Raw genomic sequence first — 20,357 nt, forward strand, 5'->3', positions numbered from 1 at the left:
TGAAGATGCTTCAGGTTGTGAAGCCACATATGAAAATGCCTGTTTGCAAGTGGTAACATGACCTTTAAGCAGTGACTCTCAATATGCTGAAATTATATGAACTGAAAATTTGCTTTATGTTCATATGCATGGCTTAAAAAGCAGGTTTTGCCGATACAGTGAAGCTTCTATCATATTATATTTGGATGCTTATGCATGTCTTCCCTGCAAGATAGCAAGTTCCATAGGATTAAAGTCATGTCCTATTTATCTTTGTAGGTGATAAAATCAACAATGTAGTAAATCAACAAATGCTTGTTGAAGTGAACTGCAGATTCAACAACTCTGAGACTGTCTGGTTTAAAAAGTATTTTGTATTTTGATACAAAGTTTTAACAGTGAGAAGTCTCAACAGAAATGCAGAGAAATTATATTTTAAATAGAAATAATAGGCCTTTTGTTTTTACAAAGATAAACTGTTAGGGAGGATATACCATGGTTTCAAAGTTTATCTTCACAGATACCCTGTTTCCCCGAAAATGAGGCTTAGTGGACAACAAGCTCTAATGCGTCTTTTGGAGCAAAAATTAATGTAAGACCTGGTCTTATATACTACAAGACCCGGTCTTATATTAATTTTTCCTCCAAAAGACGCATTAGAGCTGACTGTCCGGTTAGGTCTTATTTTCAAGGAAACACGGTAATACACAAATAGTTAAACTATGCTGTCATTTCCTATCTTCCTTTAATAAACATAAAATTAACTGAATTGCTATTTCAAAAGACTATGGGAGAGGGTATTATGAATAGTAAACAGTCATTCTTTATCAGTCACTTGTATTCATTCAACACTGACAAGAAATTGTTTTGACCCATATCTCCTGAGAAGCTATTAGTCTTAGGAAAAATCCTAATCAGGCAAGGAATTTCTAGGATGTTATTTAATGATTGTCATAATTGTGAATTAGCCAACATCTATCTTTGAAAGTATGTATATATATGTATACATACATATATATATATGTATGTATATGTATGTATACATACTCAGACATGCTTGTGGATGGCAGAAAGAATTAAGGCTTTGTTTTTGTTTTTTAACAAATCAAACTAACACTTAAAACACTCCCACATCCTATCAATTTCAAACGTGCGCGCGCGCACACACACACACACACACACTGAATTTACATCACTAACCTTTACAATTTTGTTTACTTTGGCTGAGGAGGTTGGAGGTGGAGGTGTTTCTGGGCTGGGTTCAATTTCTTCATCAGGTACAAGGTCAGGGTTAAGTGAAAAGATGCTCTCCAAGTCAATCTGTTTTAAAAACCACATTCATTTTGACAATTAACCTTTTATTTTTCAAATAAATTCACACAGAGAATATTAAATAATTTTAGCCTAATGAATAGTACTGCTTTGAAAACTAGATTATCTAGAATTATAACCACATATATTTAAATAATTTCTCTTAAGATTGCATTCTGTGGTCTTGATTGTATGTCCAATCATGTAAGATATGCAGAAGAAATCTACCTTTCTTTGAGGGAAGTTTGTTAATCACTTGAAAGTTTTTAAAAGAACAATAAAAAAATACATGTACCATATAAAAATTACATACTTTTCTGTTTTGTTTTATATTCGAAACTTGACTACAAAACTAGAAATAAAATTTTAACCCAGGGAGCATACCTCTTTGCCTTTTGTATCTCCATTTTCTATCCATTCAACGGTTACACTTTCATTATCTTCATTTAAAGATGTTACCATTGCTTGATGTATTCGGCCTAAGTGGGAATAAAATACACATTTTTAAAATGGCATGAATTATGGAATGCCTAAACACTGTCAAATACAATTTTATAATTTATAAACTATTAAAAGACTATCATACTACTTTTCTTACAAAGGATTTCCACAGACTCTCAGGATTAGGGTATGAAATTTGTCCACAGCACCATAAATCAATTTGTTACTCGTCAAGACCAGGAACTCAAGAAATTGGATTATACTTAAAGTTTATTTTCAGCATATATGATAAATGGTCACACAGTGGGCGTGAAATCCCTGAAGTTTTACACTGTTAAACAGTTATAATCATCAGAAAGTTTCCTTACTATGAGCCAACAATGACTGTAGAACACAGAACAAAAATTCATAAAGCAATTTTTAATACTATATTGATACATTTTTTACTTAAAAATCACTATATACTATACAAATTAATTACATTAATTTAAAATTACTAAAGAAAGAAAAAAAATAAAATAAAATTACTAAAGAAAGGAATTCAAGATCAAAAAGGTTGGGAAATGCTAATCTAAAATGTTCTGTTTTTGCATGTTGCCTGTCGAAATCCATTCTACTCTTTATTTTCTCTGATCACTGCAGTATTTATCATCTCTAGTGAGGACATTATATGTAATGTATTAACCTTGTTTTCCCTCTCTTAATAGATAGTGGATCTGTAACTATAGATCAAAGTAACTATTTTTAATTATTATATAGTATTCCATTGTTTATCACAACTTACTTAATACCTACTGATGGTCACTTAGGTTATTGCAATGAATACTACTATTGTACATTTGTCATTATTCACTTTTTAGATTATTTCTTTGGGAAAAATCCCAGAAGATCAACAGGTTACATGTGAACAATGAGGAGGTGAGGGACGCTGACCCTACGCACCCCCAGTCGAACATCTGCATACAACTGTTGACTCTCCAAAAACGTGGTTGTCCCTCAGTACCTGCAAGGGATTGGGTCCAAGACCCCCCGCAATACCAAATCCTCAGATGCTCAAATTCCATATATAAAGTGGCATAGATAAATGCATACAGTTGACCTCTGCATTCGCGGACTCCCAACCACAGGTCAAAAATAGTACAGATATTTAATGATAAAAAAATCCATGTATAAGTGGACCAGTGCAGTTGAAACCCATGTACATGCTCAAGGGTCATGTGCATATATAAGTATATACACACATATGTATGTATGTTTTTTACTTACTTCATCTGTTTTCATCTTACCTACTCATGATTATTAGTCAAGTAAGGATAGAAACTATTTGTTACACATCTGCCTCTTCAATGTTATCTAATAAAATGCTAAACATATGGAATTTTCATATGTATTCCCTAAATGAAGTCCTTGGAGCACCTTAGGACAATTTACAGCTCTTTAAATAAAAACCGCAGCTACACAATACATAAAACAAATTTTTTAGATATTATTATACTAGCAAGGCATACAATATCTTTAAAGAAAATACAGACACTAATAATTTTATAAGTAGTTATGTATAAAATTACTGTCAATCACTGTCTTCTCTATATGGGTTATAAAACTCTGAATAAGTGAATATAACCTTGTATCAAAAATTCAAGTATTGAAGATATAAGTGTACTCTGAAGTAATAGAAAGCTGTTTTTTAAAAAACTATACTACGTACTTATGGCAATCTTTCTACTGACATATTAATTTTAACAACTGCATAGCACTCCACAAAAGGAATGTACCACAATTTAATTATTCCTTTACTAAGAGTAATTTGTTTCCAAATGTTTCCTATTAAAAGATGTTGCACTGAGTATGAATGTCTTCATAAATAAAACTTCTAGAAGCAGAATTAATGAATCAAAGAAACTGAAATTTTGATAGACATTCCAAAATTGCCCTCCATTACCCTTCCCATCAACAACAGGACCTATTTCTCCACACCTTCATGGAAATTGAACATTATTAATTAAAAAATTTTTACCATACTGATAAACCAGATCTTTCTGAAGCTACTACTTTCTAGGCATGTATATGTCAGAGAGTGGCGCATTTAATCTACATTGGTTCATTCACCATAACAAATGTATCTATATTCATTTTTAAAATGAGGAAACTGAAGCTCAAAGTTACACAGCTAATTAGTAGTACAGATTTAAAAAGATTTAAACCATGGTCAGATACAAAAGCTGCTGCTACCACTACGCTTCTCTACTCCTCTATATTAAGCTGCAGAAGATTACGTAGCGTAAATGGCAAATACCCCTGCAAAAATTTATAAACTGTGCAATAGATTCTCAACCCTCATGTACATAAGAAACTCTTAGGGAGATTTAACAAAATAAAATGATGATGCCTGAGTCTTACCCTCAGATAATGAGTCATTTCTTATCATATTCCATCAGGCACCTTTTGTAAGCCATCAATGCCTTGTCCTAGATTACTGCAATTCTCTCCCAATCAGTCTCCTTGCTTCTACTCTATCTGCCTTCTGTGTATTCTCCATAGAATAGCCTAAACATTCCTATAAAAACTAAGTCAGATTATGTTATTCCTTTGCTCAAAACCTTTTAGTGGCTCCCAATTACGTTAGCAAACTTGTTGCAACAATGTTGCTAACCTTTTTTGATATCAGAGGGATTATTCTTTATGAATTTGTACCAACTGGACAAACAGTTAATCAAAAGTTGACTATTTGGAAGTGCTGAAAAGGCTGCATGTAAAAGGTAGATGACCTGAACTTTTCGCCAACAATTCATGGCTCTTGCATCACGACAATGCACCAGCTCACACAGCACTGTCTGTGAGGGAGTTTCTAGCCAGTCAACAAATAACTGTTTGGAAAACCCTCCCTATTCACCTGATCTGGCCCCCAATGACTTCTTTCTTTACCTGAAGATAAAGGAAATATTGAAAGGAAGACATTTTGATGACATTCAGGACATCAAGAGTAATACAACACCAGCTCTGATGGCCATTCCAGAAAAAAATCCCAAACTGCTCTAAAGGATGGACTAACTAGGCACTGGTGTCAGTGCATAGCTTCCCAAGGGGAGCACTTCCAAAGGACCATAGTGATATTCAGCAATGAGGTGTGTAGCACTTTTCCTAGGATGAGTTCGCGAACTTAATTGTCCCAACTTGTAGATACTAAAGCCCTACGTGATCTGACCACTCATTACCTCTGTAACCTCATTCACGCCTGACTACGGTAATTGTCCATGTTACTGACTGATCCCTATCTCACACAATACTCCACCTTCCTCCTAAAAAGTTCTAGATGGGTCAAGGACTTAAATGTGAAAGGCAAATGTAAAAGCAACTGAGTAAATAGTGGTGCCATTTACTGTGGTAAGTGGGACATTAGAAAAGAGGCAGGTGCTGGGGGTGGAGGGAAATGATGAGCTGGATTCAATGGAGGGGCTTAAAAAAAGAAATGAGAATCTTCCCTGCAATTTGATTTGGACAGAAATTAGGTAAATGACCAGTAGAAGTGCCATGTACCAGCTGGGTCCTTTGGGAAGCAGATGTTGAGACAGGAGGACAAGAGGTTTACTGTGATGGAGAAAAGGAGGAGGAAACCAGACTGGGCATGGAAAACTTTCAGCTCATGATGCAGATCTGAAACCTGCGAAGGAGAGGGGTATGAGGTTGTTGAAGAAAGGGTACAGGTTGGGGTGTCTGTGCAATTACCAACAGATATAAAAGCAGGATTGAGCAGAGAAAGCCTAGACCTGGATGCAGAACTGACAATGTGGTGGCCAAGCCAGCAAGGAGCTCCAGAACAAAGACGGTGATGAAAGGAGCCCCACCCTGGGCCAAAATGGAAATACTCTGGTACCCAACTGTCCGCAGTCACTGGCTGGACGTTTGCCAGGAAAAACAAGGCCTCGACTCAAAAGCTAAGGAGCCCGAAGGCACTCTCTAGAGCTGAAGTACTTTCTTAAAGGAAGATGTAAGCAGTACACCTGAAAAACAGAGAGTGGACCCCAGAGAGACCTGAGCTGCCTGCTAGTCACCATCACAATCTAGGAGGAGCTCCCACTGTTTGTACCGAGCCCCCCACATGCATCACCAACTCCACAAGATGAGTAGTGAGGCTGAGACCCAGCAGCCACCCTTCCCCATCCCACCACCCCCAGCAGCCTCCCAACAGTAACACCCACTGAGGGGACAAGATTATTGCAACAAAGATTTTAGGGAAAGTGAAGTGTTTTAATATAAGACATCAATATAACTTCAGCAATAGGAAATGATCCCCAAGAACATTTATACCATAAAGAATAACTTCCAGCAGGAAATGGAGAGGCAGGGGTTGAGGGTGTTGGAGAAAGGAGTACAGATAGGGGTTTCCATGCAATTACCAACAGAATTACAGAAATGAGAAAGGGGGAAATCAGGTGTTTGTTCCAAAAGGCAAGACCTACACCACTTACTGTTAGGCATCTACCACAATATTCCAACGAGATGTGTGAGAAAAGGCAAACCAGTGGGACAAAATGTGTATCAGGACTGTTAAGTTACAACTTCATAGGGACCTTAACCTCCAAAAATAGCTTAGAGATGAGCAATGAAGACAAAGAAACTCAAGGAGCGTTAACACACACAGTATCAGTGGCCTTCTCAACACTGCTATACCCACAACTTCAATTACCAATGCAGATGCCCAGAAAGCCTCACGCCACAAGTAGCAGAGTCAAAAGCAGCTGATCCACTAGTTAAGACTAAGCTCTAGATTAAGTAGGGCAGAACTGAGAAAATGCTGGCTTATCTCTACCGTGGTCCAGGGTTGCTCATGCAAGAAATAAATACGAAATTCCAGCAGGAAGAAATAAATAATAAGTTGGGAGCTAAATGAATGAAGTCTTACGTGTTTGCTCTCTGCCAGTGGATGACATTACCAGAAGTATCTGCAGTGCCTATGCAGCGTGGAATTTTTATTTTTACCAAAAGGTGTCTCTCAAAAAAATTTTAAGCCTGACTTTTCCCAATATGCCTTTAAAGTTTTTGTAAACACATTGTTTTATATGTGGTTCAGTTAAGACATACTCAAATACTTCATTTTTAAATGTAATAAAAATTTATAATTTGATTTTTTTCAAGTCAAAAAGTAAGCACCGGTTAACGCAGGTGTGAAATATTAAAATAAAAAGAGGGAGAGATATATGAGATTTTTCAAAGGAAAAAAATCATTAATTTTATGATTAGGTATAATAGGAAAGGTTTGAGTTAACTGGTTAACTGGGAAAATGATAGTGGCAGAACAGTGAGATATTTTATCCTATGTCTCAGTTGTTAACAGGAATCACACAGTGTTAAGAAGACAACTACAAATATAGAGAAGTACAGCTCAGAGACAAATCAGAATTGGAAATATCTTTCCCTAGAACTTGGGACAACCTTCCCACATGGCTTTCTAAATACCACCCTATTTCTCTGGTTTAAGAAAATTCCTGTACGTCATCCTCCGCAACACTCCTCTTTGACTCGCTGATTCCTCATTTACTTTAATATGAATTGTATCATATACACTTCTACATTCAAACAAAACAGAGCAAACACTTGTGTACCCACCACCAGCCAGGTTAAGAAACAATACCTCTGAAACCCTGTATGTCCCACTCCTTAGGGGAATCGCCCTCTCCCTCTCCTTTTCCCTGACACCAGAAGAGACTATCATTATTCTGTTGAGATAATCATATTGTGGCTTTTCTTTATAGTTTTACCACTTATAAATGTAACACACACAAAACTCTAAATAGTTTGCCTATTTTTAAACTGTGCATAAAATGGATTGACATTGAGACTTGCGCAACACTATTTTTCCAAGATACATTTGTTTTTGTATATAACTAGTTCACTCGTTTTCACCACATATGAATATGCCAAAATTTATCGATTTTTTTGTTGATGGACATTTATGCTTTTCTTATATGGAACAATGGTGCTGTAGGCATTCTTGTACTCATACATGTGTACTGATATAAATATGCAAGAATTTCGCTGGGATATATAGTAAGAAAAGAAATATACAGAATACACACGAATAACTTTTCTAGTTAGTGCCATGTTTCCTATACTAGCTGTGCTTGCAATGATTTATAATCCCACTAGCAATTACTTCACATCCACAATATGTGTAATTTCTCTCAATGAGGTTGTGCCCATTTTAGTGTTTGTTGGCCATTCAAGCCTTTCCTGTATTTGTCTTTTCTCTTACATCTCTAAAGAAATTCTCTATATAGTCTTGGTATTAATTTTTTGCTATATGTGTTGCAAATATTTTCTCCAAAGTTTGTGGCTTCTGTTTTCACTTTCTTTATGGTGTCTTTTGATGACTTGAAGCTCTTAATTTTAGTGTAGTAAAACATATATTTTTCAATTATATATGGCTTTTTATGTCATAAAACTCTTCCTGAGAGTCTTACATTTTCTACTAAAGTTTTACAAAGCCTTTTATATTCAAGACTGTAACCTACTGTAATTTTTATCTGCGTGTATGGCAACACAATTTCCACTTTCCCCCCAATGGAAAACAAATGGTTCTAGTAACACTTTCTAAAAAGCCCTCCCTTCTACTTATCTACAATACTACCTGTCTAATTGAACCAAAATTACACTTCTTAATTATTATCATAGCTTTGCAGTAAATCTTGCTATCTGGTAAAATAAACCTTCTGTCCTTATTATTCTTTAAGAGTTTCTTTAATATTCTTAGCCTTTTGTATGTTTGTATAAATTTTAGAATCAGCTAGAAAAGTTCCAAAAATCAAATAAACTAACAATAAAAAACCCTACCTGTTAAGATTTTGATTGTAATTGCATTGAATTATTCTACTTTGGATTTTTATATCATTGATCAAGAGTAATACTGGCCAACAGTTTTTCTTTCTCATATCATCCTTCTTCTGGAATAGTGTAAAATTATAGTTATGTGAACCTTGAGTGTTTGGTAGGAACTGGTTAAAACCATCTTGGCTTAGGGTTTTATTTGTGAGAAGGTGCAATTTCCTTAGTAATTATGGGATTACTGTAGTTTCTATTCTCAACTGTTTTGATATTTCTCCAGATTTACACAAGTTTTCACATGCTGGGCATGAAGTTTGTTCATAATTATGAGGAATGCCTTTGGCATCTGTAATAATAACTTTTTCATTCCTAATTTTTCTACCTTTTTTGATAAATCTCACCTTTGTCAATTTTGTCTTTTCCAAGAACATACTTGGTTTTGTTGAGCCCTTTTATTGTGCGTTATTAAATACTGAATTACTGCTCTTATTAGTATTTTTTTTCAACCTACTTTGGGCATATTTTGATGTTTTTCCCCCCTAAATTCTTAAGATGAATGCTTAGCTCATTCATTATTATCCATTTTTCCTCATAAGCAATTAAAGCTGCACATTTCTCTCCAGAAACTGCTTTAGCAGCATCTTACAAATTTTTACATGTAGTTTTGTTATTGTTCAAACTGTTTTCTAACTTTCTGTGTTGATTCTTTTACTCTAGGTATCCTGTTAATGATTTCCAGAAGTGAGACATCTGACCAATCAGAATAGATAAAGCCACAAATAATTGCTATAACTTTCCCAGTGTACAGAGGCTGAGTATTACTCCCTGTATTTACCTTAATTGCACTGGACTGCCTCCCTCGGAGGAAAATTTCCTATAAACCAAGCTCCAGGGAACAAATCAGCTGCAACTGCTGACTTTAAAGAGGAGCCACACAAGTCTTTGTCTTCAAACAGTGAACCTGATTCTGACTCTTTTTAATCCCCTATCATCCTACGAATTTGCAATCCTTGCCAGATCAGCCCCACCCATTTCTTAGTATTTCCAATCCATTTCTGTTCCATAGAGATATCTTGTTCTTGAGCTCAGTTATGCCTTTTTGGTTTCTTTCATGTATCTGAAGCAGAAAGATGCCAATACATGAACTTCATTGTACTAGTTTGACCAGAAGCCCCAATCCAGCTGAGTCATACATCATATTTTTAGCAAATGGGAGATTTGAAAATTGTAAGTTCACACTAATATATAAAACCAACACTATTATATGAGGTCTGACACTTAAGTTCATGAACTCATCCTAGAAAAAGTGCTACATACCTCATTGCTGAATATCACTAATCACCTTCGCAGTCCTTCTCTTGGGAAGCTGTGCACCGACGCCAGAGCCTAGTCCACCCTTCAAAGCCATTTCTGAACTCTTTTTCTGGAATGACCATCAGAGTTGTCACTGTATTACCCTTAATGTCCTGAATGTCATCAAAATGTCTTCCTTTCAATATTTCCTTTATCTTCGGGTAAAGAGAGAAGTCATTGGGGGCCAGATCAGGTGAATAGGGAGGGTGTTCCAATAGAGTTATTTGTTTACTGGCTAAAAACTCCCTCACAGACAGTGCCCTGTGAGCTGGTGCAGTTGTGATGCAAGAGACATGAATTATTGGCGAAAAGTTGAAGTCATCTAACTTTTTCACGCAGCCTTTTCAGCACTTCCAAGTAGTAAACTTGGTTAACTTCTGTCCAGTTAGTACAAATTCTGAATAATCCTGATACCAAAAAAGGTTAGCAACATCGTTGCAACTAGTTCTCGAACCTAATTGTCAGACCTCATATAAATTATAACTGCTAATTTCAAACTAATTCTTTTGAAACTTAAAAATCTAGAGACCTACATAAAAGCTTTCAGCTTTACTTCAACTTACTTGTAAAGATAAATTACAGTGTAAAAAACGTCATCTGTTAAGAGCAAAGAAAAAAAATACTTGCAAAGAATTTTGGAAGTACGTCTCCCCAATCATTTTCCCAGTAGACCTCTGGGTTTTTAATATCCAAACTTCATAAAACGTCTCTCTCAACGCAAGATATTTTGGCCAATGTTTATATAGGAACAGATTTATATCTGTATACGCCAAAACTCAATTCACATTTTAAACAAGAGTGTGCAAGAAAAAAGTTCTGAGTTACAATTCAAATATAACTGATAGATGGTCAGAAAATAAAGAACTATGCCAAGTTATCAAAATGTCAGTACAGGATAATGCTTGTATCATATTCAGTGTTAGCCACTTTCTGCCACTGTGTGCTTGTCCTGAATGTATTTCCACAGCTTCTCATATTTAATTAGTCATTGTTTTGCCTAGGGTGGAATGAGTCCAAAAATAGTTAAGAAAATGCTGAAAGAAAACACTGGAAATGGACAAAAAGCAATTATAATGTGAAAAAAGATTTTTACTGCATATCAACTGACTTGTTACCCTTATTTATTGTGTTAAACATGATATTTTACTTATACAGGTGCGATCAAAAGATACGGTGAATGTTTAAATTAAAAAAAATTATTACAGTAAAAGACACATTGCCATTAATCCCCCTCAAAATAATTCCCCTTCGCTTCAAACACATTTATCCCATCACCCTTGCCACTTTCTGAAGCAGTCCTGGAAGTCCTCTTTCTTGAGTTTCATTACTTCATCCTCCACCATGATAACGCTGTGTCACACATCGCCTCTGGTATGGCAATTTCCTGTCAAATAAAAACATTACAGTGTGTCCTAATCTACCTTATTTACCGGACTTGGCACCACGAGACTTGTCTCTTCCCCAAAGTCAAAATGACTCAGGACATCGAGGCAGCTACGACAGTGCACCTTATGAAAGAGGACTTCCAGAACTGCTTCAGCAAGTGGCAAGAACGATGGGATAAGTATGTTCGAAGAGAGGGGGAGTATTTTGAGGGAGATTAATGGCAATGTGTCTGTTACTGTAATCATTTTTTAAAATTTAAACATTCACCATATTTTTCAATCACACCTTGTTCGTGGGTAGGTGATTGATAATGTCAATTACACTTTTAAAATTGGTTAGGGAGTTTGGGTTGATAATTACCACGGCAATTTTTTCCCATTTAAAATAAAGGCAAATAAGCTCCCAAGCAGCATTTTCATACACAGCATCTGATTTTTAGAAACAGATTATGACCTTAATGGGTGATGACTGTATTGTTTAAAAACAAGATACTCATAGGTTTCTGCTTAGTGAGAACAGACTTTCAAATACAATTATGTCATACAAGAACAATCTTATGATGGTTGCAATTTTAAGAAAAATCAGTGTCTCTACTCACCCATTTTTAACCTAAAAAAATGGCAATTTCATATGGTTCAACCCAAGAGAAATGTAAATTTCATGCCAAATTTAAATGTCAGGGTAATTTATAAAAATACTGTCTGCCTAATCATATCATATATATATATGAAATATTTTGAAATAGTAAGTTTTATTTCAAAGGCATTTTACACTAGTTCATTTTACAAAACTATCTGTACATAATTTGAGTCTCCACATTTTGCTATGGTGAAATCAAAAAATTCAGATCTCAATTTTTTAAATATTTGTTAGTATGTATTAAGATAAATTATTAAAAAAAATAAAAAACCCACACATGACTGACTGAACAGAAGAACATGTGAATTCAAGCCACCTTTGCACCAGTGAACTAAAATAACAAATATATAAATTTTATATTTCTGGACTTTCTATTCTTTAAAATTAAGACAGTTGCTTTAGATTGCTATTAGTGCTATTTAACTTGCCATAAAATCTCATTTATTTATTCATCTGTCAAAAACAAGTTTTACATGTTGACAACTGCCTTTTGGTCTTTGAAAACAGGATCCTATTATATGTTTCCTAGTTCACAGCTGAAATCACAGCAGCTGTGAGGCTAAGAAATGCCAGCAACCAATTAGGCTGGCATAAACCTTGTCTAGCACATAAAGTATAATTTGGTTGCAAATGCAGAAGAGGCAAAATAAAACAGCAAAGAATACTTAATAAAATATTATTACGAGCATAAAAGTGTGAATATTTAAAATGCTAACAAATATATGTTTTATTAAAAGGACGCAGTGGTAGAACATTAGGAAAAATACGAAAAAGCAACAATCAATTCTTTTCAGACTAACCCTATTTTTAAAAAAGCTGCTGTTTTTGACATACCTTAGATTATAAACTCCAGTTTTTTTTCTATTTCTAATTACCCTACTAGAGTTGAGGTATGAGCACGTTATGTGACAAGTCTTCCCGAAAAGTAAACATTATTTTTATCAGTTCCTCTGGAGCTGCTTCTATGAAATTTTCTTTTCATACTTCTAAAATAGTAAGACCTTAATAAAATTTTCAAAACCAAATTATGCATGAATAACACAACTAAAATAATTAGTGAAAATAAAACTTGAACTGTAAGATTGTTTACAATGGCTATTTCCAAACCTTTTGAAGTTGTTAAAATCTACTGTTTTTGTTTAAAGTTTAATTTGACAAAAATTAATGCTTTATAAATATTACTTCAAAAACTATTGAATTTTTTTGCACAAACTGAAAAAGCTTGTAATCACCAGTCATTCGTGTGTATGTTGCCATGTAATAAAAATACAAAAATCCAGTTTATATGCTAACAAATTACAATGTATAGTACCCTAGTGTATCTATTGATAAAACTTCTAGTAACCGCCTCAATTTTCAGAACACCACTTCATAATTCAAAAGGCTCTTTTTTATTGACTTTTCAAAAAATGGTAATAAAATCTCATTTTTTTTTTCCTTTTGCATCTTCGCAAGTGGGGACTAAGGAAAAGCAAGCATCAGTATTCATTCTCAGAAGAACAAAGAAATAAATATTACTGTGAGTTATACAATCACACACTCAGAACAAGTGCTCGGTAGAATAATGTTATTTCCAGAGGGTGAGTAAAATATATATGCTTACTCCAAGTAGTTGGTAAATAGACATCTGAAAGAACCACTATCTTCCAAGTCAGTTCCTACCAGAAGAGAATCTTGATAAATTATCTTAAAACACACTCACCTCAAAACTTGTGGGACTTCATATCGTGTGACTGATTAAAATCTGTCTTAAATAGGTTTCTCATTTTTTCTTAACTTTTGTATAAAATGCTACTCTAGTAAAATAAATCAACTGTATATTTTGTTATAAGAACCAAGTGCCAGTGTAGAACGCAAACTCAAAAATTTGCGTGCATCTTTCCAAGTAGTCACGCCAAACATGTTATGTTAATTAGCTTTTGTTGTAAGGTTTGTTTTAAATCTGTCTTTTAAAACTTACACTTTTCTTCATCTTATTAAAAAGTTCCTAAAAGGACGCTCCTTGAGGAATATGAAAATAATCCAATGGGAAAAAGTTGGGAAAATGAAGATTGCCAAAATGGTGCTTTAAAATTGAAAGACTAACTATGACAATCAAAGGACATTACTAAAAGCATTATTCAGAAAATGAAAAACATTAACAGCGCAGTAATATCCACAGATTACTTCTTGTCTTGCCAACTACCTCAAAGTTTAGAATTCATTATTTATATTCTGTCCAACAGTAAACGTCAATCTGTTTCTAGATGCCACTGACCAGTAAATGAGGACAGAAAATAATCTGGTGATTTGTTGGAGATCATTACAGGTGATACAGCAGAAGTTAAACTCCCAAACTCCGATACCCAGGTTTTGTTAGGTAATCTAAGCGGCCATGAAAAGAATCCTTAATGAGGACGATGTAGGCGTCACACCTTCTTCAATAACTTTGCTGGAACAAGAAGCCATTAGAGAAGGACATAAATAACGCCTCAGCTGACCGGGTAACAGTGCTGCTGCTGTTTAGTAAATCCCGGGGGAATGTGACTTTGTCAAACAGAGAGACCTTTTTGTTTTGGTTTATCACGTTAAGATGTTACTGTTTATAACTAAATTTTAAAAGTTCTAGCATTTCCCTTCTTAGACTTTAAACAAAGCTCAAATTGTGACACAAGAGAAAAATGGGTCTGATATGGCAAAGAATTTTCATGAATACAACTTAGAAATGAGACGAACTTTATTCATATTGTAAACACACTACAAATTTTCAAATTCTTACCTCTTCTGTCCATTGTTTTGAAAAGGGAACTAAAAAATTAATAGTGCTCAGTTTCTCTGGGGTGACAGGAAAACTTCAAATCTTGTTGGGGGTTTTTTTGATGACCAAACCACTGCACACTAACAATTTAGCAGAATTATCATTTAGAAGAGTGCATTGTGCAGTTATGCAGTTATTTAGAAAATTTCCATCCTGAATGTGCACAAGGTTAATAAGAAAAGTGTCATAAAGGGGCCATGAGCCCATAAAAATTTTTTAAATCACTGCAGTTTCCTGATATTCTGCATATTTGGGGTTGGGACAAGAGAAGATTTAAAAACTTCAAAATCACTTAAAAAAGAACATAAAAACTGCATTTCTAATATCATAATAAGTGATATGATTAGGATTCCTACTAAAATACTGAAAATGTAAGAAAAGCATTAAAAAACTTCATAAAGTTTAACTAAAGGTTAATAACTAAATAAATCTCAACACATTTTAATTAAAAAGCCATTCTTCACATCTACATTCCCCCAGGTGATAGAATATCTGAAACATATCTTTATTCATTTCTTGAGGAGTAAAATATTTGCTATCTAGAATACTACAGAATTTTACAAGTGGTATTAAACAAACATGTTGTTGTTGATAGCCCAAATTTTTTTACTGTATGTGCTGCCAAAGTAAACACTAATCCCAAATTTCGAGAACTGCCTTTCACAGATGTTCTGCTGGATATATTGAGCAATGCTATCTCATTGCTCCCTGGCTTAAATTCTTATTTATTCCAAAGGGAACTCCAAACCAATACAGCTGTGCAATTCTGTGACCTTTTCATAACTACACGTAGATATCCTCTTCTCTTACGCTTAAATACACCCTAACAAGAGACAGGGATCTTTTGGAATGTTTTTCAACAGTTCTCAAAAGCAGTATCCTAGGCAATGCAGACTTGTACATATATCTACTAACAAAATTTAAACGTAACTCAAATAGCTGCCAAAAACATTTTAAAATATTCAGCTATTCCAGTTGGTTTACAGCTACCCTCCTAACTTTCTCATGAGAGAATTTAAAGCCTGAATTCAGGTGACTGGGTGCAATAAATGTTTAGTAAAAGTTGCAGACATGGTAATGAGGATACCAAGCTGATTGATAACATGAGAATCTTAAAACAAAACACAAAAAAAAACCTCACTGATAAAGAGGCTAAGCCATCTGAATATTCTACTGAGATGAATCTTACTTTATAACACTTAAGAGAAACTTGATACTGTCTAGAGAAACTGCAGCATATGCCAACACTAATAAGAAAAAAATCCCTAGTATTGAAATGCTAGCTGATTTATCTTTCTGTCTTCCAGTATAACGGAACGGCTTCCCTGGAAACCTTAAAGGCTATAAACACATCATAAGTGATTTTCAAAAACACATATTCTAAAAAAATATTTTGTCACCAGAAAAGGAAGAATACGGGAAATGCCAATCTAAGCCAAATATTAATGATACCTACTCTTAAATATGAAAAATAACACTGCTAGACATAGAGGAAATCTTAATTGAAAATGCTCAGGTTGGTCATACTAGTACGTTAAACTAGTCACTGAAAATGAATTTTAAAAGTCATATTCTTTACTACACAAAAATTCGTTCCTTTGTGCATTACTGTGTTGCGTGGTCTTGAATAGCAATGCAGATTCAGAACATTGACCCATAACTTTTTTGCTATGGACTTAATTGTATCCTCCCGCCCCTAATTCATATGTTCAAGTCCTGAACACCAATGGGATGGTGTTTGGAGATGGGAAGCTTAGATGAGGTCATGCGAGCAGGTCCCTCATGATGGGTTTGTAAGGGGAAGAGGAAGATAATGTCTCTCTATCATGTGAGGACACAGTGAGGAGACAGCTGTCTGCAAGACAGGAAGAGGAACTAACCAGGAACCCTATTAACCATCACTCTGATTTTTGTTGGACTTCCCAGCCTCTGGAACTGTGAGAAATAAATGTCTGTTGTTTAAGCCACCCAGTCTACAGTATTTTGTTATCCAGCCCAGGCAGATTAATACATCCTCTTTCAAATGGCAAACGCCATGATCAGGCAATAGGAATACAAAGATGAATAAGGTACATTCCCTGCCTTGTGCCAAAATCTCACCTGCTGAATGTCATGTCACTACTTCCCCCCAGGAATTTGTCATCACAATGTCTGTTCCACTCTACCTGTGGAAGCCTATCAGCGTAGTGACTCTGAGCCAGAGAAATTTCTACTTTCAATGCCTGGTCAATGTAGATTAAGAGAATAGATGATCACTCCTTTAAGCACTTTTACCGCTAGGGTAAAATATGGAACAGCAAATTCAGTGTGGCTGAAGCAAAAGGTATACAAAGAAAAGTAGAGCCATAGAAGCTCACTGTGGAGAGACATGCTAAAGTCAGATTATGAGTTTGGTTTTGTACATTTAAATTTGAGATACCACCAAGATATCTAGTGGAGACCTCAGTATCTCTATATATACAGTATATATCTGATATAATGGGGACAGTACAGGTTGAAGATAAAAGCTTCAGTTGCAAAAATCAGCAACTTGGAAGGGCAGAGTTTAGGTATTATAATGGTTTCTGCTCCCCCCCAAAGGGCCATAGCACACAAACAAATACACAGTATATGTGATATTAAAATTTCATGGGTCCATCAACAGATGAATGGATAAAGATATGGCATAGACACACACACACACACACACACACACACACACACACACACAGAGGAATATTACTCAGCAATAAAAAAATGAAATCTTGCCATCTGAGACAACATGGATGGACCTAGAGGGTATTATGCCAAGGAAAATAAGTCAGACAAAGACAAATACTTATGATTTCACTTATAAGTGGAATCTAAAAAAACAAATGAATAAACAAAACAGAAACAGACCTATAGAGGACAAGCTGCTGGTTGCCAAAGGGGAGGGAGGATGATAAGCAGGTGGAAAAAACAACAAAAAAAACGGATACATAAAATTTCGCGGGAGGGTGTGATTATGGAAAAAAACACGTTTAAAATGGTTATTTGGAGAGGAACAATAATGAAAAGGGGCTGGAAAAACTAAATATAAATAGTATTTAAGGCAATGAAAGTAGGTGTGATCATCAAGTGAATGAGGGTAGAAGTCCTGGTTTTCAATGCAGAGGTCAAGGAGATGAGTTACCAGCACAGATCAAGAAGTTGCCAGAGAAAAAGAAAAATCAGGAGAGGAGAGTCCAAGAACCCAAGGAAAGAAGGTGTTTCGAGGAAGAGAGTGAGACAACTGTGTCAAACGCTGTTAACAAACCAAGTAAAATTTAAGAGCAATGCCTAAAACAAAGTGGAATCAAGGTTTTGTTTTCTTTTAGATGGAAGAAATAATAGCATTCCAGTATGTTGATGGAAATGATTCAATAAAGAAGAAAATATTGATGATACAGCACAAAGAGAGAACTATTGAAGTGGTACCTTTGGGGAGGTAAAAGGTATAAAAATCTAGTGTACAAGAGAAGGAAAAAGGCCTAAAATAGGAACAGAAAGGGTTTGTGCATGGCAAAGGAAGGCAGAGTTAGGGGTGCAGATACTGATAACTGGGTAGATGTGGTAGACTTGTAGTTCTTTTCTGGCTGATTTTATTTCTGAGTAGTAAAATGGCAAGCAAGGTCATCTGCAGAGCATGGGAGAGCAAATCAACACTAAGAATTTTGAGAAAAATCAGCTAGGAAAGAATGAAGGAGCTAGAGCCATGACTACTCATTCAAGGAAAGTAGTATGAATTTAAATTGTGATCAGTCAGCATAACTGTGCCCCCTCCAATCCATTTTAAACAATCAAGAAAGGGCGAGGAGGTTTAAAATACATAAAGGAGGGTGGCTGGTTAGCTCAGCTGGTTAGAGCATGGTGCTTAATAAAACCAAGATTGCCAGTTCACCCCACATAAGCCACTGTGCACTGCGCCCTCCTTAAAACAAATAAAATAAAATGAAATAAAATAAAACATACAAAAGGAGTGATCTGGGGGTTTACCAATCAAGAGAGGGACAAGGGAGTAGAATGTATACATATGAGGTCTGACAATTAAGTTCGCGAAGTCATCCTAGAAAAAGTGTTACATTCCTCATTGCTGAATATCACTACGGTCACCTTCGAAGCACTCCCCTTGGGAAGCTATGCACTGACGCCAGTGCCTAGTCCACCCTTCAAAGCAATTTGGGAACTCTTTCTGGAATGGCCATCAGAGCTGTCATCGTATTACCCTTGATGTCCTGAATGTCATCAAAATGTCTTCCTTTCAGTATTTCCTTTATCTTCGGGTAAAGAAAGAAGTCATTGGGGTCCAGATCAGGTGAGTAGGGAGGGTGTTCCAATATAGTTATTTGTTTACTGGTTAAAAATCCCCTTACAGACAGAGCCGTGTGAGCTGATGCATTGTCGTGATGCAAGAGCCACGAATTGTTGGCAAAAAGTTCAGGTTGTCTAACTTTTACATGCAGCCTTTTCAGCACTTCCAAATAGTAAACTTGGTTAAGTGTCCAGTTGGTACAAATTCATAATAATCCCTGTGATATCAAAAAAGGTTAGCAACATCATTGCAACAAGTTCACTAACTTAACTGTCCAACCTTGTATAAGGCACGGCTTATAAGGTAGCAAGTGAGGACATAAAAGGGGGAATAAGAAATGAAAAGTAATAGGCTTACAAAATACTGGTGGGGTCAAAAAATTAGTGGAGTCAGGATACTAGACAGAATATGCTGGAACGACAGAGTGGTGACTGAAAAATGAGATGCTTAAAAACTGAGATTAAGGAGACACGGCATGGAGATGTCAGGGTATAGTGAATAAGGCCAAGGGCAAGCTCATTGAAAGGAAGGAAAGAAAGAAGTTCCAAGTTCGGAGAGGGTAGGGGTTTGGATGGATCATCTATATATGAACGTTGCAATTACCAAGAAATATGATAGGGAAAGGGTAGGAGAGAATAACAGTGAGTCAGGAATTCTTTATATATTTTGGATATTAACCCCTTATCCAAATGCATGATTTGCAAATGTTTTCTCCCATTTTGTAGGTTGCCTTTTCACTTTGTTGATGGTTTCCTTTGCTGTGCAGAGCTTTGTAGTTTGATGTAGCCCCATTTATTTTTGCTTTTGTTGCCTAAAAATGGTGAATTTTATAATGTTACATCTTCACAATTTAATTGTGAATTACATCTCAATTAAAAACTAGTAGGTCACAGTAACAAGGGAGAACACAGGGAAATAGAAAAGGGCCAATGATGGAACTCTGGGAAACACCAACATTTAAGAGGTAGACAAGAAACAAGAACTTAGAAAGGGGATTAAAAATAGCTCAAGAAGTAGGAAGAGAACTCAAATAACAATCAAGTCCAAGGAAACAGTTTTTAAAAGTAAGAGGAGATAGACAAAAGTACTATAACAAAAAAGAAAACAAGGATAATGTTCACTTTTACTAGTAATAATGCAAATTTAAATAACAATTCCCCATTTTGCCTAAGAAAAGATTTTTAAAAAACAACTTTATTGAGATATAATTCACATAACATACAATTCATCCACTTACAATATATCATTTAATGGCTTTTAGCATATTCACAGATATGTGCAACCATCACCACTGTCATTTTTACTTTTTAATCACCT

At 35.3% G+C, this 20,357-nt stretch overlaps 1 protein-coding gene across 4 annotated transcripts in view; it reads right to left on the bottom strand.

The window, feature by feature from the left end:
• Positions 1 to 20,357, bottom strand: part of KIF2A (kinesin family member 2A) — a 61,969-nt gene that overhangs the window by 25,657 nt on the left and 15,955 nt on the right. For all 4 annotated transcript variants that reach the window (XM_081054595.1, XM_081054594.1, XM_081054592.1 and 1 more), the window contains exons 2-3: positions 1,675 to 1,769; positions 1,180 to 1,299 (exon numbers count right to left, since the gene is read on the bottom strand). In XM_081054595.1, coding sequence (XP_080910721.1) covers positions 1,180 to 1,299; positions 1,675 to 1,769 — 215 coding nt within the window. The remainder of the gene's footprint in view (positions 1 to 1,179; positions 1,300 to 1,674; positions 1,770 to 20,357) is intronic.

This window comes from Rhinolophus hipposideros, assembly GCF_964194185.1.
Source record: "Rhinolophus hipposideros genome assembly, chromosome: 7".
In the NCBI taxonomy this organism is placed as follows: domain Eukaryota; kingdom Metazoa; phylum Chordata; class Mammalia; order Chiroptera; family Rhinolophidae; genus Rhinolophus; species Rhinolophus hipposideros.